We start from the raw sequence: 21267 nt of genomic DNA, 5'->3' as shown, positions 1-21267 counted from the left end.
AAAAATGTCACAAATGTAATAACTGTTTAGTGTTTTGTGTGTGAGGGAAGGGGGGTGTACTAATGTTTTTTTGTTTTAATATGCCAGAGTTCTGCTTTAAAGGAATAGAAAAGTTACATTCATTCCTGGGGGAGAAAATCATTTTCTTCTGGTAACATTCTTCTCTTCTTCTACAGATTGGATAGAAATCAGCTGACAGACAGTTCCTGCCCCTACCTGGCATCTGGTATAAGAAATAACCAGACACTGAGGAGACTGAACCTGGCTGCGAACAATCTGGAGGGTCCTCATTTCAGGGATCTGTTAGTAGCTCTGACAACAAGCCGGATAGAGAAATGGCAGTGAGTATAACAGGACTGACTGAGACAATAATATACAGGGACATTTCACTTTAAAACTTGTAAATGTTCTGACTTCATCTGCAGTAATAGTGACTTTTCTCTTCCGGAGACCTCTATGCCTTGTTTGAATTGAGCATAGACAATCACTATCATTTCATCAGACTTGAACTCACTAAACACTAAGGGCCAGATTCACGTACCTGGGCGCATCTTTGTGTGGGCGTAGCGTATCCTATTTATGCTACGCAGCCGCAACTTAGACAGGCAAGTGCAGTATTCACAAAGCACTTGCTCCGTAAGTTGCGGCGGCGTAGCGTAAATTGGCCGGCGTAAGCCCGCCTAATTCAAAGTAGGCTGGTTGGGGGCGTGTTGTATGGAAATTAATCGTGACCCCACGTAAATGATGCGCCTAACGAACGGCGCATGCACGCGCATACTCAGTATCACGTCGAATTTTCTCCCTAAGTTATGCCGGCTCAATGCTTAGTCGACGTAAACGTAACCTACGCCCATCTCCATTCACGTACGACTTATGCAAACAACGTAAAATACTACGCTGTTCCGCCCCCCTCCTGTGGTCACAAAAAACAAAAAAAAATGTTTTTTAGTTTTTTTTTTAAACGGCCCCTTTAAGAAAAAAATATTTACATTTCAAAAAATCCTTTACCAAATGCATTATGTGGCGCCGACCACGTGCATTATGGGAAGCGCCACGTCCATGCAATCACAAGATTGCAGACGCGGCGCTTCATTTGCGGGCTTTAGTACTGCCTTGTAGCGCTTACCGAGCCGCCACAGTGTCTGCTCGGCGCTCATAGTATCTATTACTACGGCCGGGCAGATTGATTGACATCTAAGGCCATGATGTCACTTCCTGTTGTCTCTCTCTCACGCGCCTGAGAGAGAAGACAGGAAGTATGAGGAGCAGACTCCTCCACAGCCATGGCTCCACCAAAATGCTAAGTGCTGCTGCTGCCCCGCTGTTGTCATCTCTAAGGTAAGGTTGTCGGCGGCATCCCCCCCGCCCCCCGCATATCAACTTAACAGAGAATGTCATTTTTAGGGGGAATTTCGGCGGCACCCGCAATCCCCCCCCGCGCTTATCATCATCATGAAAAAGAATGTAATTTTCAGGGCGAATTTCGTTTGTCAGATTTAAAAATAATGTCATTTTCAGGGGGAATTTCGGTGGCACCCCCCCTTATCATCTTTAAAAAAAAATCGGGGGAAATGGGACAGTAGCTGTAATTGATGAGACAGTCGCTGTAATTGATGGGGCAGTCGCTGTAATTAATGGGGCAGATGCTGTAATTGATGGGGCAGTCGCTGCTATTGATGGGGCAGTCGCTGCTATTGATGGGGCAGTCGCTGCAATTGATGTGGCAGTCGCCGCAATTGATGGGGCAGTCGCTGCAATTGATGGGACAGTCGCTGCAATTGATGGGACAGTTGATGCAATTGATGGGGCAGTCGCTGTAATTGATGGGACAGTTGCTGTAATTAATAGGACAGTCGCTGCTATTGATGGGACAGTCGGTGCTATTGATGGGACAGTCGCTGTAATTGATGGGACAGTCGCTGTAATTGATGGGACAGTCGCTGCTATTGATGGGACAGTCGCTGCAATTGATGGGACAGTCGCTGTAATTGATGGGCAGTCGCTGTAATTGATGGGACAGTCGCTGTAATTGATGGGACAGTCGCTGTAATTGATGGAACAGTCGCTGCTATTGATGGGACAGTCGCTGCAATTGATGGGACAGTCGCTGCAATTGATGGGGCAGTCGCTGCAATTGATGGGGCAGTCGCTGCAATTGATGGAGCAGTCGTTGCAATTGATGGGGCAGTCGCTGCAATTGATGGGACAGTTGCTGTAATTGATGGGGCAGTCGCTGCAATTGATGGGGCAGTCGCTGCAATTGATGGGACAGTTGCTGCAATTGATGGGGCAGTTGCTGTAATTGATGGGAAGTTGCTGTAATTAATAGGACAGTCGCTGTAATTGATGGGGTAGTCGCTGCAATTGATGGGGCAGTCACTGCAATTGATGGGGCAGTCGCTGTAATTGATGGGGCAGTCGCTGCAATTGATGGGGCAGTCGCTGCAATTGATGGGACAGTCGCTGCAATTGATGGGGCAGTTGATGCAATTGATGGGGCAGTTGATGCAATTGATAGGGGCAGAGGCTGCTATTGATAGGACAGAGGCTGCTATTGATGGGGACAGGCGCTGGCTGCAAGTGATAGGGAGAGAGGCTGCATTTGATGTGACACAGGCTGCATTTAATGTGACACAGGGCTGCATGTAGGGAGGGACTCCGCTGGGGACACGTGAAGTAAGGAGGGACTACGCTGGGGACACCTGATGGCATCTGGTGGCAGGCGACACGCTCGGGGCTCCCACTGATTCTGCATTATGGTGAGTTGAATGGTTTTTATTTTATATTACAATGTAATAATAGAAATAATGCGCTTCAATCATCCTGACACCATAACAACCATGGTGCCGTGATGATTGAAGTATCTTTATCTGCTGATTGTTAAACTTTCTAGAATACACATTTCTATTGTTGTGTAGAATCTGGGCCTGCTGTCCCTCTCTCTCCCTCCAATCCTCGTTCATCTCAGATGCTAACCACACCACCTTAAAGCTACGCCCACTATTTTGATGAAACCACGCCCATTTCCACCAAGTGGGAGGGGTCAAAAAGGAAGGGCGGGGTCTGGCGCCCCCCCATTCTAAAACTTCACCAGCCGCCACTGGTTCCGACGTTTCCGACGTCCATACCTTAACATGACTTACCCCTGCTTTTTGAGGGGTAAAGTTACGCCGGCCGTACGCCTTAGGCCCCGTACACACAACCGGATCTGTCCGCTGAAACTGGTCCGACGGACCAGTTTCAGCGGACAGATCCGGTCGTGTGTAGGCCCGACCGAACAATTGTCCGACGGTCGGATCTATGCAGCTGGTTCATAGAATCAGGTTCCCCATAGATCTTAGGCTGCAATCTCCCGCTGGCCGCTAGGTGGCGTTTCGTTTTTTGTACGCGACGAATATGCAAATTAGGAGTTCCACCGATTCAGAAACGAACGCCCGCCCGTCGCTTTTTTTTTACGTCGCTTGCGTTCGGCTTTTTACGGCGTATAGTTACCCCTGCTATGTGAGGGGTATCCTATGTTAAGTATGGCCGTCGTTCCCGCGCCGAGTTTTGAATGTTTTCATCGTTTGCGTAAGTCGATTCAGAATACGGCCGGACGCAAGTTACGCACATTCACATAGGGTGGGGGGCCGGGATCTGGGGGCCCCCTTGTTAAAGGGGGCTTCCAGATTCCGATAAGCTCCCCGCCCATAGACCCTGGCAACCAACAGCCAGGAATGTCAGGAAGAGGCCCTTGTCCTCATCAACATGGGGACAAGGTCCTTTGACCATATAGTATGTACCTGAATAGAAAACTAGGGTGGTGATACAGTGTATCTTCTGACTGGTCTGGATTTATGAGTATGGTACCCCAAGGCTCAGTGTTGTCAACCCCCAAACTGAGATTTGAAACAGCACCAAATTTTTACAGACATGATACAAGAGATGGTTAGAGGCTGCGCACATGATACGGGAAATGGTTAGAGGCTGCGGATGTAAACCGTGCACCGGGGTGGGCTTCCCAGGATTCAGCAAAGCCACGAACAAGGAAAGCAACTTTGACACCAACTTTTTTGAAACAGTTCTTTTCTTTTACTGTGATAAGGTATTAAACCAAAACCCCAAAATGAACACAGAATAAGGTTACATACACCCAGCCGTAGCTGAGAACCCCTGTGCTGCACAGCAAGATGCCCCCCAGGTGGATACCGAGGCACTTTGCCTTAATTTGCCTATTGGCAGACACAACTAGGACCGTCCCACCGTACCTGTTATTACACTTATCAAAATGCGAACGATTGTGTATATGCTTAATTTCGGGGTCATCAGCGGTACAGCACAGCAGCTTACAAACTTATCACTTCTATGCAATATGTACCCCCTTTTTTACATAACCGGTATGAGAACACATGTGTAAGTTTTACTTCCTTAATGAAGACACTAAACAGGTTTGTAACTTGGAAAATTGCTCTCCTTAGGCAATATCCCTTTAGGTAGCAGAGTCCTTGTACTAATGGTAGCAACACTTTTGGCCTGATATACTGTGATGGCCCTGACTGAATAACTACAGGCCTAGGGCCAGATTTACAAAGGATTTACGACGGCGTATCTCCAGATACGCCATCGTAAGTCCGAATGTGAGGCGTCGTATCTATGCGCCTGATTCAAAGAATCAGATACGCCAGAATTTGTCCAAGATACGACTGACGTAAGTGTCTTATGCCGTTGTATCTTGGGTGCATATTTACGCTGGCCGAAAGGGACGCTTCCGTAGATTTTCGTGTAGAATATGCAAATGAGCTAGATACGCTGATTCAGAAACCTACTTGCGCCCGTCAGATTTAGCTACGCCGTTTACATAAGGCGTCGGTCCGGCGTAAGTTTACCCCTCATAAAGCAGGGGTAAGTCATGTTAAGGTATGGACGTCACGTCGGAAACGTCGGAACAGCGTCGTATTTTTTTGCGTAAGTCGTACGTGAATGGAGCTGGGCGTATGTTACGTTCACGTCGACAAAGCATTGAGCCAACATATCTTAGGGAGTATTTGCGACGTGACTCTGAGCATGCGCGTGCATGCGCCGTTCGTTCGGCCCCTCATTTACACAAGGTCACGGCTCATTGTAATACAACACGCCCACTGCCTTGATAATTTGAATTAGGCGGGCTTATTTACACTACGCCACCGTAACTTAGAGCGCAAGTTCTTTCTGAATACGGTACTCGCCTCTCTAAGTTACGGCAGCGTAGCGCATATGAGATGCGCCATGCCCGCCGAAAATTACGCCGATCTTTCTGAATCTGCCCCCTAATCTTTAGGCGCCAAACGTCACTAGGCGGTGCATGCACGATATTACTGACCCGGGTCTTGATCTGTAGCCGGTGATGTCTTCCAACCGACTAATGCAAAAGTCCTTTCAACAACCATCTGGTAATGCAGGTGAGGTAGTTCTCAGTCTCCCAGCTCCTATCAGCCTTTCTGGAACAACGATCCCTTCTTCCTCCGGACAGGCTCTGTACTGAACAGCAGGGGCGGACTGACAGTTCATGGGGCCCCCGGGCAAAAGGAGATCATGGGGCCCCCTGTGTCTCCGCCCATGTGTCCCCGCCCACGTTAAAGCTACATTCACACAAAGTCCCACCTACATATTGCACTGCCCACATTGCAGGCGTTCAAAGAATTTCTCTACACACTGTTCAATATAAATGTTTATTATAGGAATTAAAACATTCTTCCCACTGATGATCACCAATGTAAGGAACATTCTTCCCACTGATCACCAATGTAAGGGACATTCTTCCCACTGATCACCAATGTAAGGGACATTCTTCCCACTGATCACCAATGTAAGGGACATTCTTCCCACTGATCACCAATGTAAGGGACATTCTTCCCACTGATCATCAATGTAAGGGACATTCTTCTCACTGATCACCAATGTAAGGGACATTCTTCCCACTGATCATCAATGTAAGGGACATTCTTCTCACTGATCACCAATGTAAGGGACATTCTTCCCACTGATCACCAATGTAAGGGACATTCTTCCCACTGATCACCAATGTAAGGGACATTCTTCCCACTGATCACCAATGTAAGGAACATTCTTCCCACTGATCACCAATGTAAGGGACATTCTTCTCACTGATCACCAATGTAAGGAACATTCTTCCCACTGATCACCAATGTAAGGGACATTCTTCCCACTGATCACCAATGTAAGGGACATTCTTCCCACTGATCACCAATGTAAGGGACATTCTTCCCACTGATCACCAATGTAAGGGACATTCTTCCCACTGATCACCAATGTAAGGGACATTCTTCTCACTGATCACCAATGTAAGAGACATTCTTCCCACTGATCACCAATGTAAGGAACATTCTTCCCACTGATCACCAATGTAAGGAACATTCTTCCCACTTGATCACCAATGTAGGGACATTCTTCCCACTGATCACCAATGTAAGGGACATTCTTCCCACTGATCACCAATGTAAGGGACATTCTTCCTACTGATCACCAATGTAAGGGACATTCTTCCCACTGATCACCAATGTAAGGGACATTCTTCTCACTGATCACCAATGTAAGGGACATTCTTCCCACTGATCACCAATGTAAGGGACATTCTTCTCACTGATCACCAATGTAAGGGACATTCTTCCCACTGATCACCAATGTAAGGAACATTCTTCCCACTGATCACCAATGTAAGGGACATTCTTCCCACTGATCACCAATGTAAGGAACATTCTTCTCACTGATCACCAATGTAAGGAGCATTCTTCCCACTGACCACCAATGTAAGGGACATTCTTCCCACTGATCACCAATGTAAGGGACATTCTTCCCACTGATCACCAATGTAAGGGACATTCTTCCCACTGATCAGCAATGTAAGGAACATTCTTCCCACTGATCACCAATGTAAGGAACATTCTTCCCACTGACCACCAATGTAAGGGACATTCTTCCCACTGATCACCAATGTAAGGGACATTCTTCTCACTGACCACCAATGTAAGGGACATTCTTCCCACTGATCACCAATGTAAGGGACATTCTTCTCACTGATCACCAATGTAAGGGACATTCTTCCCACTGATCACCAATGTAAGGGACATTCTTCTCACTGATCACCAATGTAAGGGACATTCTTCCCACTGATCACCAATGTAAGGGACATTCTTCTCACTGATCACCAATGTAAGGAACATTCTTCCCACTGATCACCAATGTAAGGAACATTCTTCTCACTGACCACCAACGTAAGGAATATATATAGGGAATAACACTCACTTAGGCTGGATTCACACCTATGGCATTTTTAGTGCTTTTTGCATTTTGCAGATTTGCACTACAGAACGTGTTCCATAGGAAACCATGTTAAATGGATTGTTGTGCAAATCTGCAAAATGCACAAAAAATGCCATAGGTGTGAATCAGCTTTAGTCCAGGTTCGCACTGACAGCGGGAATGAAATTGTGCGAGACAGTTCAGCTAAACTCGCATGATTTCATACCCGCATATCAGTGCGAATTTGGCGGGTGATTTCAGAGACATCTGTGAGGGTTGCAGCACAGATGTCTATGGAAATTGCACCAAGAAGTCGCCAAAAGTTGTACAGAAACTACTTTTGGGAATCGGCGCCACACATGGGGCATCGCACCGATTTGGTTAGTGCCATTGCCATGCGATTTGACATGTCAAATTGCATGGTAAATTGCTTCAATGTGAACCAGGTCTAAGTGCTATTCCCTATATATAACACTGATATCTACACACTGAGTGGCATTCAGTGTACCAGATATCAGTGTGCAGGGGCGGATTGACCAGTCAGTCGGTAACTGCCCGAGGGCACCATGGTGGCAGGGCCCGGGCCGGCTCAGTCCGCCACTGGAGGTGCCCGCAACAGTGGCAGCTTATCATACACAATAAAAAAAACTGAGTCTGTACCCCCGAGAAAGCAGTGCCTTGAACCATTAAATCCCACTAGCTAGGTTGATGTGGCTGTTGTATATGAGGGGGTCGGGAGGTATGAGCTGGCCGGTGTCCTGACGATATGGTTCCTCTATCTGATAGTTTCCGACCTCAACTGTGCATGCTCAGTCAGAGTCTACGGAAATCTCTGAGGCTGAACAGCTGTTTGTCCGCTGTAAATGGAGCATGCGCAATGCGCTCGCTCCCGACCCGATGCTTGGGGCTGGTTATACACGGCTCCTCCACTCGATGGCCAGTGCTTTTGTCAAAGGGGTGGATGTCATATTGAGAATATCAACAAACTGGGGGTGTGTGTAACCAGCACCAAGCATTGGGTCGGGAGCGAGCGCAGTGTTCATTGCATATTCTCTGTTTACAGCTAACAAACAGCTCTTCTGGCTTGGAGATTTTCGTAGCCTCCGACTGCGCAAGTGCAGCGCCTGCGCAGTCGAGGTCGGAACCTATCCGATAGGGGAACTATCTCAACAAGACACCGGGATGGATGGCTCAACATGTGCACTAGTGAATAGCCCCTGACATGACCTGCTACCTGGTAAATAAGCACAGACACAGCACAGGACAAGAAGGTAAAGAAACAATCAGCATGGGCATGGCTCTTATTACACAGATTAGACACTGTCACGGTAACTGCAATCACAGGGCTTTCATTACTTATCACACTGACCTGCTAATCTGCACACAACACAAGGCAGGTCATTGTGAATGCCATTCGTTCCTGTGTCTGTGCAATTCAGTGTGCTCTGCCTCTCCAGTCCAGCAGCAGCAGCTCCTTCACATGCAGTCCTCCGAGGCAGTGACTTATGGCCCCGCCCCCTCAGCTGAAGCACAGGGGAGAGAGGTGGGGAGAGAGGTGGCCGGAGCGCCTGTCATAGTGTCACTGTACATCCCCACACGCACGGCTCACGGCTCTGATGAGCCATCCATCCTGGGAAGCTCATAACTCCCGAGCGAGCCTCTTATACAAGGCATCTCGGGGGTACAGAGTACAGACTACGTTTTTTTTAATTGTGTAGAAGCTGACGCTGCTGCGGGCACCTCCAGGGACGGACTGAGCCAGCCCGGGCCCCCCCACCATGGGGCCCTCGGGCAATGACCGAATGACCGAATGGTCAGTCCGCCCCTGCTGAACAGTGATTACTCAGCTGCCGTTCCTGAAGCTCTAGGACGAACAGACCCCCTGGATGCGAACCGATTCAACTTTCACATAGTCCCGCAGAAAACAAAACGTCTCCATTTGCTTCCTGATTCCAGCTCAGCTCCACCTCCTCTTTATAAGCAACAGCTTGCAGTCTCTAAACAGTGTGAAGAAAACAGCGGCCTCTTGTGGTCAAAACTCAGAATGGCAATTATACACAAGGAGTGAACAATGGAATCTGCTTCACAATCTCACACGGACATGATTCGAGATATGGTTAGAGGCTGCGGACATGATTCAGGAGATGATTAGAGGCTGTGGGCATGGTACAGGAGATGGTTAGAGGCTGTGAGCATGGTACAGGGCCGGTGCTACCACTAGGCAAACTATGCAGCCGCTGGTTTCCCTACTCTCCGTCTCCACAGCCACGCTATGTACGTTTTCTGTGCTGTATTATAAATACCTCTAACAATGTTATAACCTCTAGTAGGCGCCAGCGCTGCTGGCTGGGATGAAATGTGCAGGGATGCCTCTGCAGCATGTAACTCAGGCAGGCGCTCTGCTCCGTAGTGTCATTATAGAGGCGCAGCACTGACATGTCCTAGCAGAATAGAAGCAAACATCCCCTGCGCGCCTCCATGATCAATGACCTGTCTGTCTCTGGCAAGTCATGTGACCCCTGACCCCACCCCCCCATAGAGGCCGTGCTCCCTCCTGGCCTGTCCTGTACAGCTGCAGCATGTGCTATAGCCCATAGGAGTATTGGGTGCTGCTGGGTCGATAACTGGTGACAGTTGGAGCCTGGAGACAGGGATTGTTCCTGGCAGGGTCGTCGGATGCAGAACCCTAGCCGGTTAGTGAACACTGACATTGTATATATACAGTATAGTGTTGTATAGACTGATCTGTCCTTACATGTGTGATGTCATCGTACCGAGTACATGGCCTGGATGTAAGGGTCGCCCTCCCCCTCCTGCAGTGGTATAGGGTGTCTGTCCATACATTGCTTTATATGGATTGTGATGTATTGATGCCAGGGCCTATTCTTCTCCTATGGATTCCTCCTCCTCAACAAACAGGGCGACCTTCCCAGCTGTCATCTGGGCCCAGCTGCTGAGGAGTGGAGGCCTCCACAAAGAAACACACAATGCATGCCCAACCGTTTCCGCCCTCTGCTGTGGCCCGCCACCTCCTGCTCTGGGATGGTGGGTTGGCAAACCCAGATCGCAGGTTCCTGACCTGCCATCCCCGAACATCAGTGTGAAGAACGAAGTCGGCACTACAGGAAGCAGAGCCGATGTTTCCTGTATAGCACCGGCTCCTATCACATGGGCAGGGCAGAGGGGGTAGAGTCATGGTGCAAAGCCAAGGAGGGAGGGGGTGTAAAAATTAGGTTTTGCCTAGGGTGTCAAAAATGTTTGCACCAGTCCTGGCTGCAGGCATGGTACATGAGGTGATTAGAGGCTACAGACATGATTCAGGAGATGGTTAGAGGCTGTGGGCATGTACAGGAGATGATTAGAAGCTACGGGCATGGGTACAGGAGATGGTTATAGGCTGAGGACATGATTCAGGAGATAGTTGTAGGCTGGGGGCATGGTTCAGGAAATAGTTAGAGGCTGTGGACATGATTCAGGAGATGGTTTAGAGGCTGTGGGCATGAAACAGTTAAAATCTCACCACTCCCTGTGCCTGGCTGTCATGCCCATGCCTCCTCTTCTCTGTAGCAGCATGTAGAGTAGTTCCTCCCATTTGGGCTGGCACTACCACTGACAGTCCGCCTCCATGAGGCTAAGAGACTCCTGACGCCCGCAGCTGCTGAGGCCCTGTTTGCACGTAGTTCCTTGTCTCCCTATCTCAGTAAAGCTGCATCCAGGGGCAGGAGCCCCAGGAGAGTTGGAACCCTCCCTTAAGAGGAAAGAACACTGTGGGAAGGCTTCCCAAACATTTATCACCTCCCTAGCCACCTTCTGGATGCCTCCTTTCATGGATTGGCTGGGGCATGATAAATATTGACACTGGTCATTTGAATCTCCCTGCTGTATACTCTGGAAACTTCTTTCAGAGACATGTGGGAGGAATCAAACCCTTAGATCACAAAATACTGAACAGACAAAAATAATCAATCATTGCTCCACTCACTACAATGAAGCCAAAAAGGAAATGTAACCTAGAGCCTAACTAGAGGAGGACACTAGTAGAGGGAGCATATAGAGAATTCCTGGGGGAGAAATGTATTTTCTTCTGGTAACATTCTTCTCTTCCTTTACAGTTTGGATGGTAATCACCTGCAAGACAGTTCCTTTCCCCCACCTGGCATCTGGAATAAGAAATAACCAGACTCTGATGAGATCAAACGGGGAGCAATCTGAAGGGTCCTCATTTCAGGGATCTGATAGAAGCTCTGCCAAGCCGGATAGAGGAATTACAGTGAATATAACAGAACTGACTGAGACAGTAATATTCTGGGACAGTTTACATCTACTTGTAAATATTCTGACTCAAATTGCAGCCCATGACTGCAGACAATCTTCATCAGATTAATTGAATCCACCAAACACTGAACCCGGGTCATTCACATTGCTGGACTCACCAAACTATAGCAGCAATTTGCAGACTTTTGCCTGCCTGAACTCACAGGGCTGTTTCAATGTACACATGTCAATAGCTATTACTGGGGATGTCATTCACCAAATACATTTGCTTCCATTTTTAGTCATTGACATCATTGGGAATGCCTGCTGCTGTGTTTAGGTAGTCCTAAGGATTTGTATTTTCATCAACATGTAATTATAATTGGGTCATCATGACTAAATGACTGATTGGGATTTACATCACTGGATGATGTGACTGAGAATGGATTTACATCGGGAGACACTATTCAACTTTCTTTTCTCTATTAACCACTTTCCGCCCGCCCTATTGCAAAAAGACGTCGGCAAAGTGGTTTCAATATCCTGACTGGACGTCATATGACGCCCTCAGGATATTGAGCCGCTGCGTGTCCCCGGGGGCGCACATCGTGGCGATCGTTGTTGCAGGGTGTCAGTCTGACACCCCGCAACACCGATCTAGGTAAAGAGTCTCTGACGGAGACTCTTTACCACATGATCAGCCGTGTCCAACGGCAAACTACCTGTGCTGTTGAGAGGGAATCCCTGTTAAAAGACCGCACTAAAGAAGAAAAGAATGGTTTCTCATTGCCATTTATTACTACTTTCTCGGCACAACATCAAAGCATCAAGCGCCTTATAAGGAAACACTGGCACATACTGCAGAGTGATCAACTACCTGCGCCTGTGTTACCTGAGAGACCATCTGTGATCTTTCGGGGTGCGTCTTCGCTGGGAGCCAGTGTGGCTCCCAGCGTCCAGGACCCCCGAGGGAAAATAGGACTTTCCTACAGGGTCTCTCTGGTTACCATAGGTGCAAAAGGCGGCAAGTGCGTTGCTTAAACAAATGCCAGGATCGTAAAATTACCCATTTTTCCTCTACAAGTACCGGTAAGACCCATGAGGTGGAGCCCTTTGTCACCTGCTCAACCAAGGGGGTGGTCTACCTCATCCAATGCCCTTGCGGGCTGCAATATGTGGGAAGGACCAACAGGGAAATGAGGATTAGGATTAATGAGCATATAGCTAAGATCAGGAAGGGTTTCCCCAACCGTTCGGTATCAAGGCACTATGACCTTGTTCATGACAGGAACCCTGCAGGGACCCTATTTGTGGGTATAGATAAGTACAAACCACATTGGAGGGGGAGTTCCCTAGTTAGAGAGATCTCTAAAACCGAAATGGCATGGATCCACAGATTGAGAACATACACACCATATGGACTGAACGTGGACACTGACGTTAATGCCTTTATTAACAATTCTTAAATAGAACTGGTTGGCTATCGTGGGCTATTCCACGTTGGCTTCTGGTGGCAGTTACATCTTTTTCAGATATGGTGTTTGCACATGTGAACCCTTGGGTAAATTAGGTGTATGTACTCAGAATCTGACGACAGTATTCGTCTCTTTTACCTATATATATTTTTTTAGTGGGAGATTATCCTTATTTTCCATTGTGTGTGTATAGATATGTTTTTTAGATTTAAAATAATAATTTTATCCTTTTTAATAATGTATTTACTGCCTATAATTATACAGAGTATTGTGGGCTATTTTGTTGATGGTAATCATGTACTCATGACATTGTCCACTGCTCTTTGATTGTATCTAATCATGTCTCCGCAGTGCCGTGTGTTGAAACTCACTTCCGGGACACGGCACTGCTATGTCTGTCTCCGGAGAACGATCGCATGTTACGTCTCATTGTCGTGCCGCCCCTTCTGGGTCGAACTAAGATTTGAGATCCAATCGGGTGTCTGCCTCCCTTTGGAGCGCACCAGCACGATTTTGAGTGATGTGCAGGCGCGCGCTTCCCGGAACGAGGCTTGGCTTAATTGTTTGTCTGTTGTCCATAAGAGGGGATGACTCAGTGTGCCGCTCGTGCCCCGAGACGGAGTGACCTATCACGAAACACGTCGGACGGAGCGAGCAACGTGCTGACGTCATCCCCCTCATCGCTGCCATTCTCTACACGAGCGGTTCTTCCTGTTAGCGTCCGGCCGGCGCTACAGGCTTGATGCTTTTTTACTACCTGCCAAATGTGAGTTTTTTACCTATGTACTTGCTTACTTAAATAAAATACCTCTGATTTTATGCTATGTGAAACACTTCTCTTTTACATGATCCATGCAATTGAGTCCATAAAATAAGTTTACCTTATCGTGGATACACCATTATCTAGCCCCTTGGAGTGATATGCTGGGTTTGGTCCATTAGGACCTTCATTTCTGGAGGGCAGATTTGGATCACGGTGGTGGATTCACATGCGGTGTGCTGGGACCATAGGCATTCATCATTAGATCTGTGCACGGGTGTTTTCCAATCTAAATCTCTATGGACTGTGTTTTCACTTATTGAGAACTATGGCCCAGATTCACAGAACAGATACAATGGCGTATCTCCTGATACACCGTCGTATCTCTTGTTCTATCTATGTGGCTGATTCATAGAATCAGTTCCGCATAGATAGCCCTAAGATCCGACAGGTGTAATTGACTTACACCGTCGGATCTTAGGATGCAGTACCTCGGCCGCCGCTGGGTGGAGTTTGCGTCGTATTCCAGAGTCGGGTATGCAAATTAGCAGTTACGGCGATCCACAAAGGTTTTTCCCGTCGTTACGTCGGCGCAAGTCTTAGTTTCCCATCGCAAAGTTAGGGGTGCTTTAACATGGTGTAAAATTACTCGACCATGTTAAAGTATGCCCGTCGTTCCCGCGTCGCTTTTGAATCTTTTTTTCCCGGCGTAAGTACGTTACGCACGTCGCGATTCACAAACACGTCGCGCCGCCGTAATTTCGCACAAAGCACGTCGGGAAAATTGCGAACGGAGCAAGCGCAGTATGTCCGGCGCGGGAGCGCGCCTAATTTAAATAGTACCCGCCCCATTTGAATTGGGCGGGCTTGCGCCGGACGTGTTTACGATACACCGCCGCAAGTTTACAGGTAAGTGCTTTGTGGATCGGGCACTTACACTGAAAACTTGCGGCGGTGTAACGTAAACGGGTTACTTTACACGGCCGCAATTCTATGTGAATCTGACCCTATATACGGAATCTGGACTTTATTTTATTTGGTTCACTTTGAATCTAATTCTTGGCTGATCGGAATTTGATTGTTTTTTCTCACTCTATATGATCCATCTATCCATCCATCCTTCTCTGAATAGTGATTGATGCCATATTGGATGGATAGGATTGTTTATTGTTTATTTACAATTTTTCACATATATGTTTAATTTCAAGTGGTTGAGACCACGGTTTCTAATATGTAATATTGCACTTTGATGTATATTAATTTGTTCATAGTCTGTCATTAGTTCACTATTAAGGTACGACACATACGTTGGGCTTTATGCCCCTTACATGTTTTTCTTCAGTGGGATAACGTTTTTGGTTTAGCGCAGTTACCTTTTTTCTCTATTATTTTTTGTTGTTTACAGAATAATTGCTGCTTATTAATCCAGAATTTAACCACTTGAGACCCGCGCTATTGACAAAAGACGTCAACAGCGCGGCTCTCAAGTGCCAACTGGACGTCTGTGGACGTCTTTTTAAAAACATTACCCGCGCGGGCCTCTGGGGGGCGCGCAGCGGGTAAACACTGTGCCGCCGCATCGCTGGTGACCCGATGCGTGTACCTGGCGGCCGCGATGTCCACCGGGTACACGCGATCATCGGTGACACAGCTGGTAACAGCAGAGACGTGGAGCTCTGTGTGTAAACAGAGCTCCACGTGCTGTTAGAGGAGAGGAGACCGATCTGTGTCTCTTGTACATAGAGACACAGCATCGGTCACCTCCCCCAGTCACCCCCCTCCCCCCACACAGTTAGAACACACCCAGGCTACACATTTAACCCCTTCCTCACCCCCTAGTGTTAACCCCTTCCCTGCCAGTCACATTTATACAGTAATTAGTGCATTTTTATAGCACTGATCGCTGTATAAATGTGAATGGTCCCAAATTTGTGTCGAAAGTGTCCGATACGTCCGCCGCAATATCGCAGTCCCAATAAAAATTGCAGATCGCCGCCATTACTAGTAAAAAAAAAAATAATAAAAAAAATCATAATTCTGTTCCCCATTTTGTAGGCGCTATAACTTTTGCGCAAACCAGTCGCTTATTGCGATTTTTTATTTTTTTTTACAAAAATACGTCGAAAAATACGTATCGGCCTTAACTGAGAAAAAAAATAGTTTTAAAAAAAAAAAATTGGAATATTTATTATAGCAACAAGTAAAACATATATATATATATTATTTTTAAATTGTCGCTATTTTTTTGTTTATAGCGCAAAAATAAAAACCGCAGAGGTGATCAAATACCACCAAAATAAAGCTCTATTTGTGGGGTAAAAAGGACGTCAATTTTGTTTGGGAGCCACGTCGCACGACTGCACAAATGTCAGTTAAAGCGACGCAGTGCCGGAAGCTGAAATTTCGCCTGGGCACGAAGGGGGTTTATGTGCCCAGTAAGCAAGTGGTTAAGATCAAAATAAATATGTTATCTGGAGTTAATGGAGCAGGGAGGTTTAGCTCTCTGTCCTAGAGACAGAACACTCACCGCTCTCCCTTTTCTGGCTACTCTGGCTATATGCCTGGGTAAGGGTCTTGTTGGAAAATTATGGGAAACTCCACACCTTTTTTGTGTACTACATGAACATATTCGCCAGCACACCATGTGTCATGAATCAGATGTGATCAGAACTGTGTGGACTGCACAAGTGAACCAAACGTATATAGGTGAAGAAAGTAAATCATTTATTAATGAAAATGTGAATAATATGAAACACAACCACCTCCAAAAATACACAGTGCACAACAACCAATATAAGACAAGACCCAAAAATACAATAATCAGACAAATAAATATAGCCAAAGGGAATACCGCAATCGTAGTCTAGCATGCCATGGTCATATCGGGAGGTCAGCAAATGAGGGACAAGGAGCAATGGACAGGGAGAGGCTGGAAGGGATCGGATAGCATGGCAGGGATCCAGGGATACAAGACTGACAGGAACAGGTGCAAATGGGTTAGGGATCAGGATCAGAGTCAGGTTCAGAGTCAGGTTCAGGTTCAGATAACAGGTTCAAGTAACAGGGAACAAGACAAAGCCAAGGCAAGGTGTAATGAGCTTGCAGGGTCTTTATACTATTACCTGCTATCAGGTTCAGGTGATACCTAATTGCAGCAGGAGATATCTGCTCCATCTTGTCAGGATCCACCCGCTGGTGGACGCCAGTACTGCAGCCCAAAGATCACATAACACCAGCAGGGAAAGGCTCTCCTGACAGTTCCAAACTGCCAGGAGACACCTGCTGATGGACATCAGTACTGCACGCCGGATATCAGATGGTATCACCAGCGAGTGGAACCTTTCCTGACACGATGGATCGTAGATTACCAAAAATGTATTGCAAAAGAAGCATCACAAAAAGTGTTAACGTTTCGAGGCCACGCAGGACCTCCTCGTCAGGCAAGTGACTGTCCCTGTGTACTGTCCTTTGTGTACTGTCCCTTTAGGAAATAAAGGGAAAATGCACTAAATGACAGATCCTCATTGCAGCAGTAATGTAAGCACAGTGTCTGGGATCCAGGGTGATGTCATTTGAACAAGTATGATCATGACCATATATGGTCTACTAGATCACCCGGGATCAGGGCATGACTTAGGGTGGTGGGGGCCCCTGGGCTTGAGTCACTTTCGGGCCCTACCTTCTATACATTACTTTAAATAGAACTGGTATAAGCAACCCATAATGAAAAGTGGAGGGTGCAGTTCTTCCACTTCAAAGGGGTATGCCTAGGGAAGCAAAACCGCATAAAATGAATGTGTGTATGGGGATAAATAACCCAATATCACCACAAAGAGCCTGGCAAGGAAAGAGATTCCGCTGTACCCGTCAGATGGAGAGGGATCATATAATTCCGCCGTATGAGCCGTCACATCTGTCCATCGGTAGCCGCGGCAGCTATAAATAGTGTCATTTGGATGCTCCAGCGTAATGACGTCATCGCGACCGCGTCGCATAATGATGACGCGTAGTCATCAATAGTAAACATAGCGTTGTCCCAAAGGACATGATGTATACTGCGCATGGACACAAAAAAGCACTGACATAAATCAGAGTGCAATGTATTCAAAGGGCAGATCCAGCAATTGGAGCCAAAGTAACAACATGCCACATCCAGCATAAGGTCAGACACCGGTCATAATATTGCAAAAATAGCTTCACAAGGGTAATAATAAAAGAAAGACAGTTTGTCTACTTGGATGGAGGACAAAAATGATCAATGTCCCTAGAACAGGTAAAAATGCTAGCCCAATCAACACACTTTAAATGAAAAATTAAATGACTGGCATATTATTGAAAAAAATGTAACGTAAATGGGCAGGGCCCCCTATTGGGCAGGGCCCATGGGCTTGAGCCCAAATTTTTTTTTGATAAAATATCACGAATATTCGTATTTAACGAATATTTCACGAATATTCATCTATATATTCGTGATATATCGCGAAATCGAATATGGCGTATTCCGCTCAACACTAATCCTTATGCTGCTAGCATTAATAAATAGATAGAACGGTGTATCATGTTTACTTGTTTTACACTTGTGTTCAGTTATTTCCTGGTTTCCAGGCCGTCTAGGCAAGTGATGTCATACATCCCAGAAGTCTTCAGGTAGGGCTTTCTCAAATATGCACACCCTCCTGCCTGCATGCCGGAGCTAAGGACAGGTAATAAATGTCATCTTCCCAAAGAGCCGGTTCACACTGGGGCGGCACGACTTCAGGGGCAACTCGGCAAGGCGTCCTGAAGACGACTTCAGAGGCGACTTGCAAAATGACTTCTGTATAGAAGTCAATGCAAGTCGCCCCCGAAGTCATACAATAACCTTTTTCTAAGTCGGAGTATATCCCAAATATAACCAGCAGCTCCTCCGGGGGTAGTGATACATACGTGTTATCCTCTTACAGTGAATCTGCGCCATAGCCCTGTTTATTTATACCGATGAGCTGTACTTTTGGCAGCCTTCAATCATTCAGTGGAGTAAAGTTCATCCACAGGATTCAATAGGGCCAGGGCATGCATGCATAGTAAGAAGACCCTTATTTTAAATATATTTTAAACTGCGTAGAGGGTTCTTTACTGCAAGAGCAGCAAGGATGTGGAATTCTCTCCCACAGGCGGTGGTTTCAATGGGGAGCATCGATAACTTTAAAAAACGAATAAATAAGCACCTGAACGACCACAACATACAGGGATATACAATGTAATACTGACATATAATCACACACATAGGTTGGACTTGACGAACTTGTGATCGTTCTTATGGTGCACAGAATCGGCGGCTGAAGAGAAGGATATCTGAATGATGCCTGTAACTGCAGGCATCATTCAGATATCACTGCACAAAGCCGAGGACTTCCCAGGGACGTCCTCGGTGGTCAAGAGGTTAAAACTACTCGTGGCTATAATGAATTGTCAGGTCCTGGCAATACAGATAAAAGTCATTGAAAAAAACGGCATGGGTCCCCCCCCCCCATCAGGTCTGGTATGGGATTTAAGGGGAACCCCGTGCCAAAATATAAAAAATGGCGTGGGGTTCCCCCCAAAAATCCATACCAGACCCTTATCCGAGCACGCAACCTGGCAGGCTGCAGGAAAAGAACGGGGACGAGAGAGCACCCCCTCCTCCTGAACCGTACCAGGCCACATGCCCTAAACATGGGGAGGATGTCCCCATGTTGATGGGGACAAGGGCCTCATTCCCACAACCCTTGCCCGGTGGTTGTGGGGGTCTGTGGGTGGGGGGCTTATCGGAATCTGGAAGCCCCCTTTAACAAAGGGGACCCCCAAATGCCGGCCCCCCCTATGTGAATTGGAAAAGGGGTACATTTTACCCCTACCATTTCACCCAAAAAAGTGTCAAAAATTGTAAAACAAAAACACACACACACAGCTTGGGACAAGTCCTGTAATAAAAAAAATCCTTCTACGACCACGCCCCCACGATTGATTACGTCTCCGTGGAAGGCGGCCCACGAATGACGCGAGACCTGCTTGACAGCTCTTATATAGCCGAGGGCAGGGCCACCCGTGACGTAAGCTGGTAAACCCTGCCCCCTCTGACGCAACAGGGTTTGCCGCAGGGTTACCCAGTGATATGTACGGGTGACCCAGCCCCCTCTGATACAACTTGTCACTTTTTATGACAATAACTTGCATATAAGCCTTTAAAATTAGCACTTTTAATTTTTCACGTTCGTGTCCCATAGACTTTAACGGTGTTACATTTTTTGCCTGTTCGCATGTTCTGCTGCGAACCAAACCAGGGGGTGTTCCGCTCATCCTTACTACTATGCAACTATAAGCTCTTTAGATCTGAAGGTCTCTTTGACTTCCCTGCCCTTCATCTTATTTTGCACGTTCCTTCTTGCCAATCTTTGCTATACCTGTACACTTTAACTACTTGTCGACCAGCCACCGCAGTTATACGGCGGCAGGTCGGCTCCCCTGCGGGAGAGCCCGTAGCTATACGTCGGGCTCTCGAAGCGGCCACTAGGGGGGCTGGGCACACGCGATCGCTCGTTACAGAGCGAGGACCGGGAGCTGTGTGTGTAAACACACAGCTCCCGGTCCTGTCAGGGGGAGAAATTCCTGACCGTCTGTTCATACAATGTATGAACAGTGATCAGTCATTTCCCCTAGTGAGGCCAGCCCCTCCTGCAGTTAGAACACACCCAGGGAACATACTTAACCCCTTCCCCGCCCCCTAGTGTTAACCCCTTCCCTGCCAGTGGCATTTTTATAGTAATCCAATGCATTTTTATAGAACTGATCGCTATAATGGTCCCAAAAATGTGTCAAAAGTGTCTGAAGTGTCCGCCATAATGTCGCAGTACTGAAAAAAATTGCTGATCGCCGCTATTACTAGTAAAAAAAAATATTAATAAAAATGCCATAAAACTACCCCCTATTTTGTAAACACTATACATTTTGCGCAAACCAATCGATAAACGTTATTGCGTTTTTGTTTTTTTTACGAAAAATATGTAGAAGAATACGTATCGGCCTAAACTGAGGAAAAAAAAAGTTGTGTTCTATATATTTTTGGGGGATATTTATTATAGCAAAAAGTAAAAAATATTATTTTTTTTCAAAATTGTCGCTCTATTTTTGTTTATAGCGCAAAAACTAAAAACCGCAGAGGTAATCAAATACCACCAAAAGAAAGCTCTATTTGTGGGGGAGAAAAAGGGCGCCATCTTTGTTTGGGAGCCACGTCGCACGACCGCACAATTGTCAGTTAAAGAGACGCAGTGCCGAATCACAAAAAGTGCTCTGGTCTTTGACCAGTGATATGGACCGGGGGTTAAGTGGTTAACATCACCAGCTGGCTGCCTGGAAACTTGAGATTGTTCGTAGCTAGAGAACAGCGATAATGAATTAGAACACACACTAGGTCTTTTAAGACCCAGCGGAGACCAGCAGATTACGAGTTACAGTAGTTGCGAAACATGAAAGTGAAAG

The 21267-nt window shown here is 46.8% G+C and overlaps 1 protein-coding gene across 1 annotated transcript in view; it reads left to right on the top strand.

Moving 5' to 3' along the window:
• The window catches only part of LOC120920162 (NACHT, LRR and PYD domains-containing protein 12-like), a 487778-nt gene extending 475686 nt beyond the window's left edge, over window positions 1-12092 (top strand). The window contains exons 20-21 of the mRNA XM_040332082.1: window positions 177-341; window positions 11391-12092. Of these exons, the coding sequence (XP_040188016.1) occupies window positions 177-341; window positions 11391-11454 (229 nt within the window). The 3' untranslated portion in view covers window positions 11455-12092. The remainder of the gene's footprint in view (window positions 1-176; window positions 342-11390) is intronic.
• The last annotated feature ends 9175 nt before the right edge of the window (window positions 12093-21267 follow it).

The sequence above is a fragment of the Rana temporaria genome, chromosome 13 (assembly GCF_905171775.1).
Source record: "Rana temporaria chromosome 13, aRanTem1.1, whole genome shotgun sequence".
Classification (NCBI taxonomy): Eukaryota; Metazoa; Chordata; class Amphibia; order Anura; family Ranidae; genus Rana; species Rana temporaria.
The sequence above is the reverse complement of the archived record's forward strand: the minus strand, read 5'-3'. Positions and strand labels throughout refer to the sequence as shown.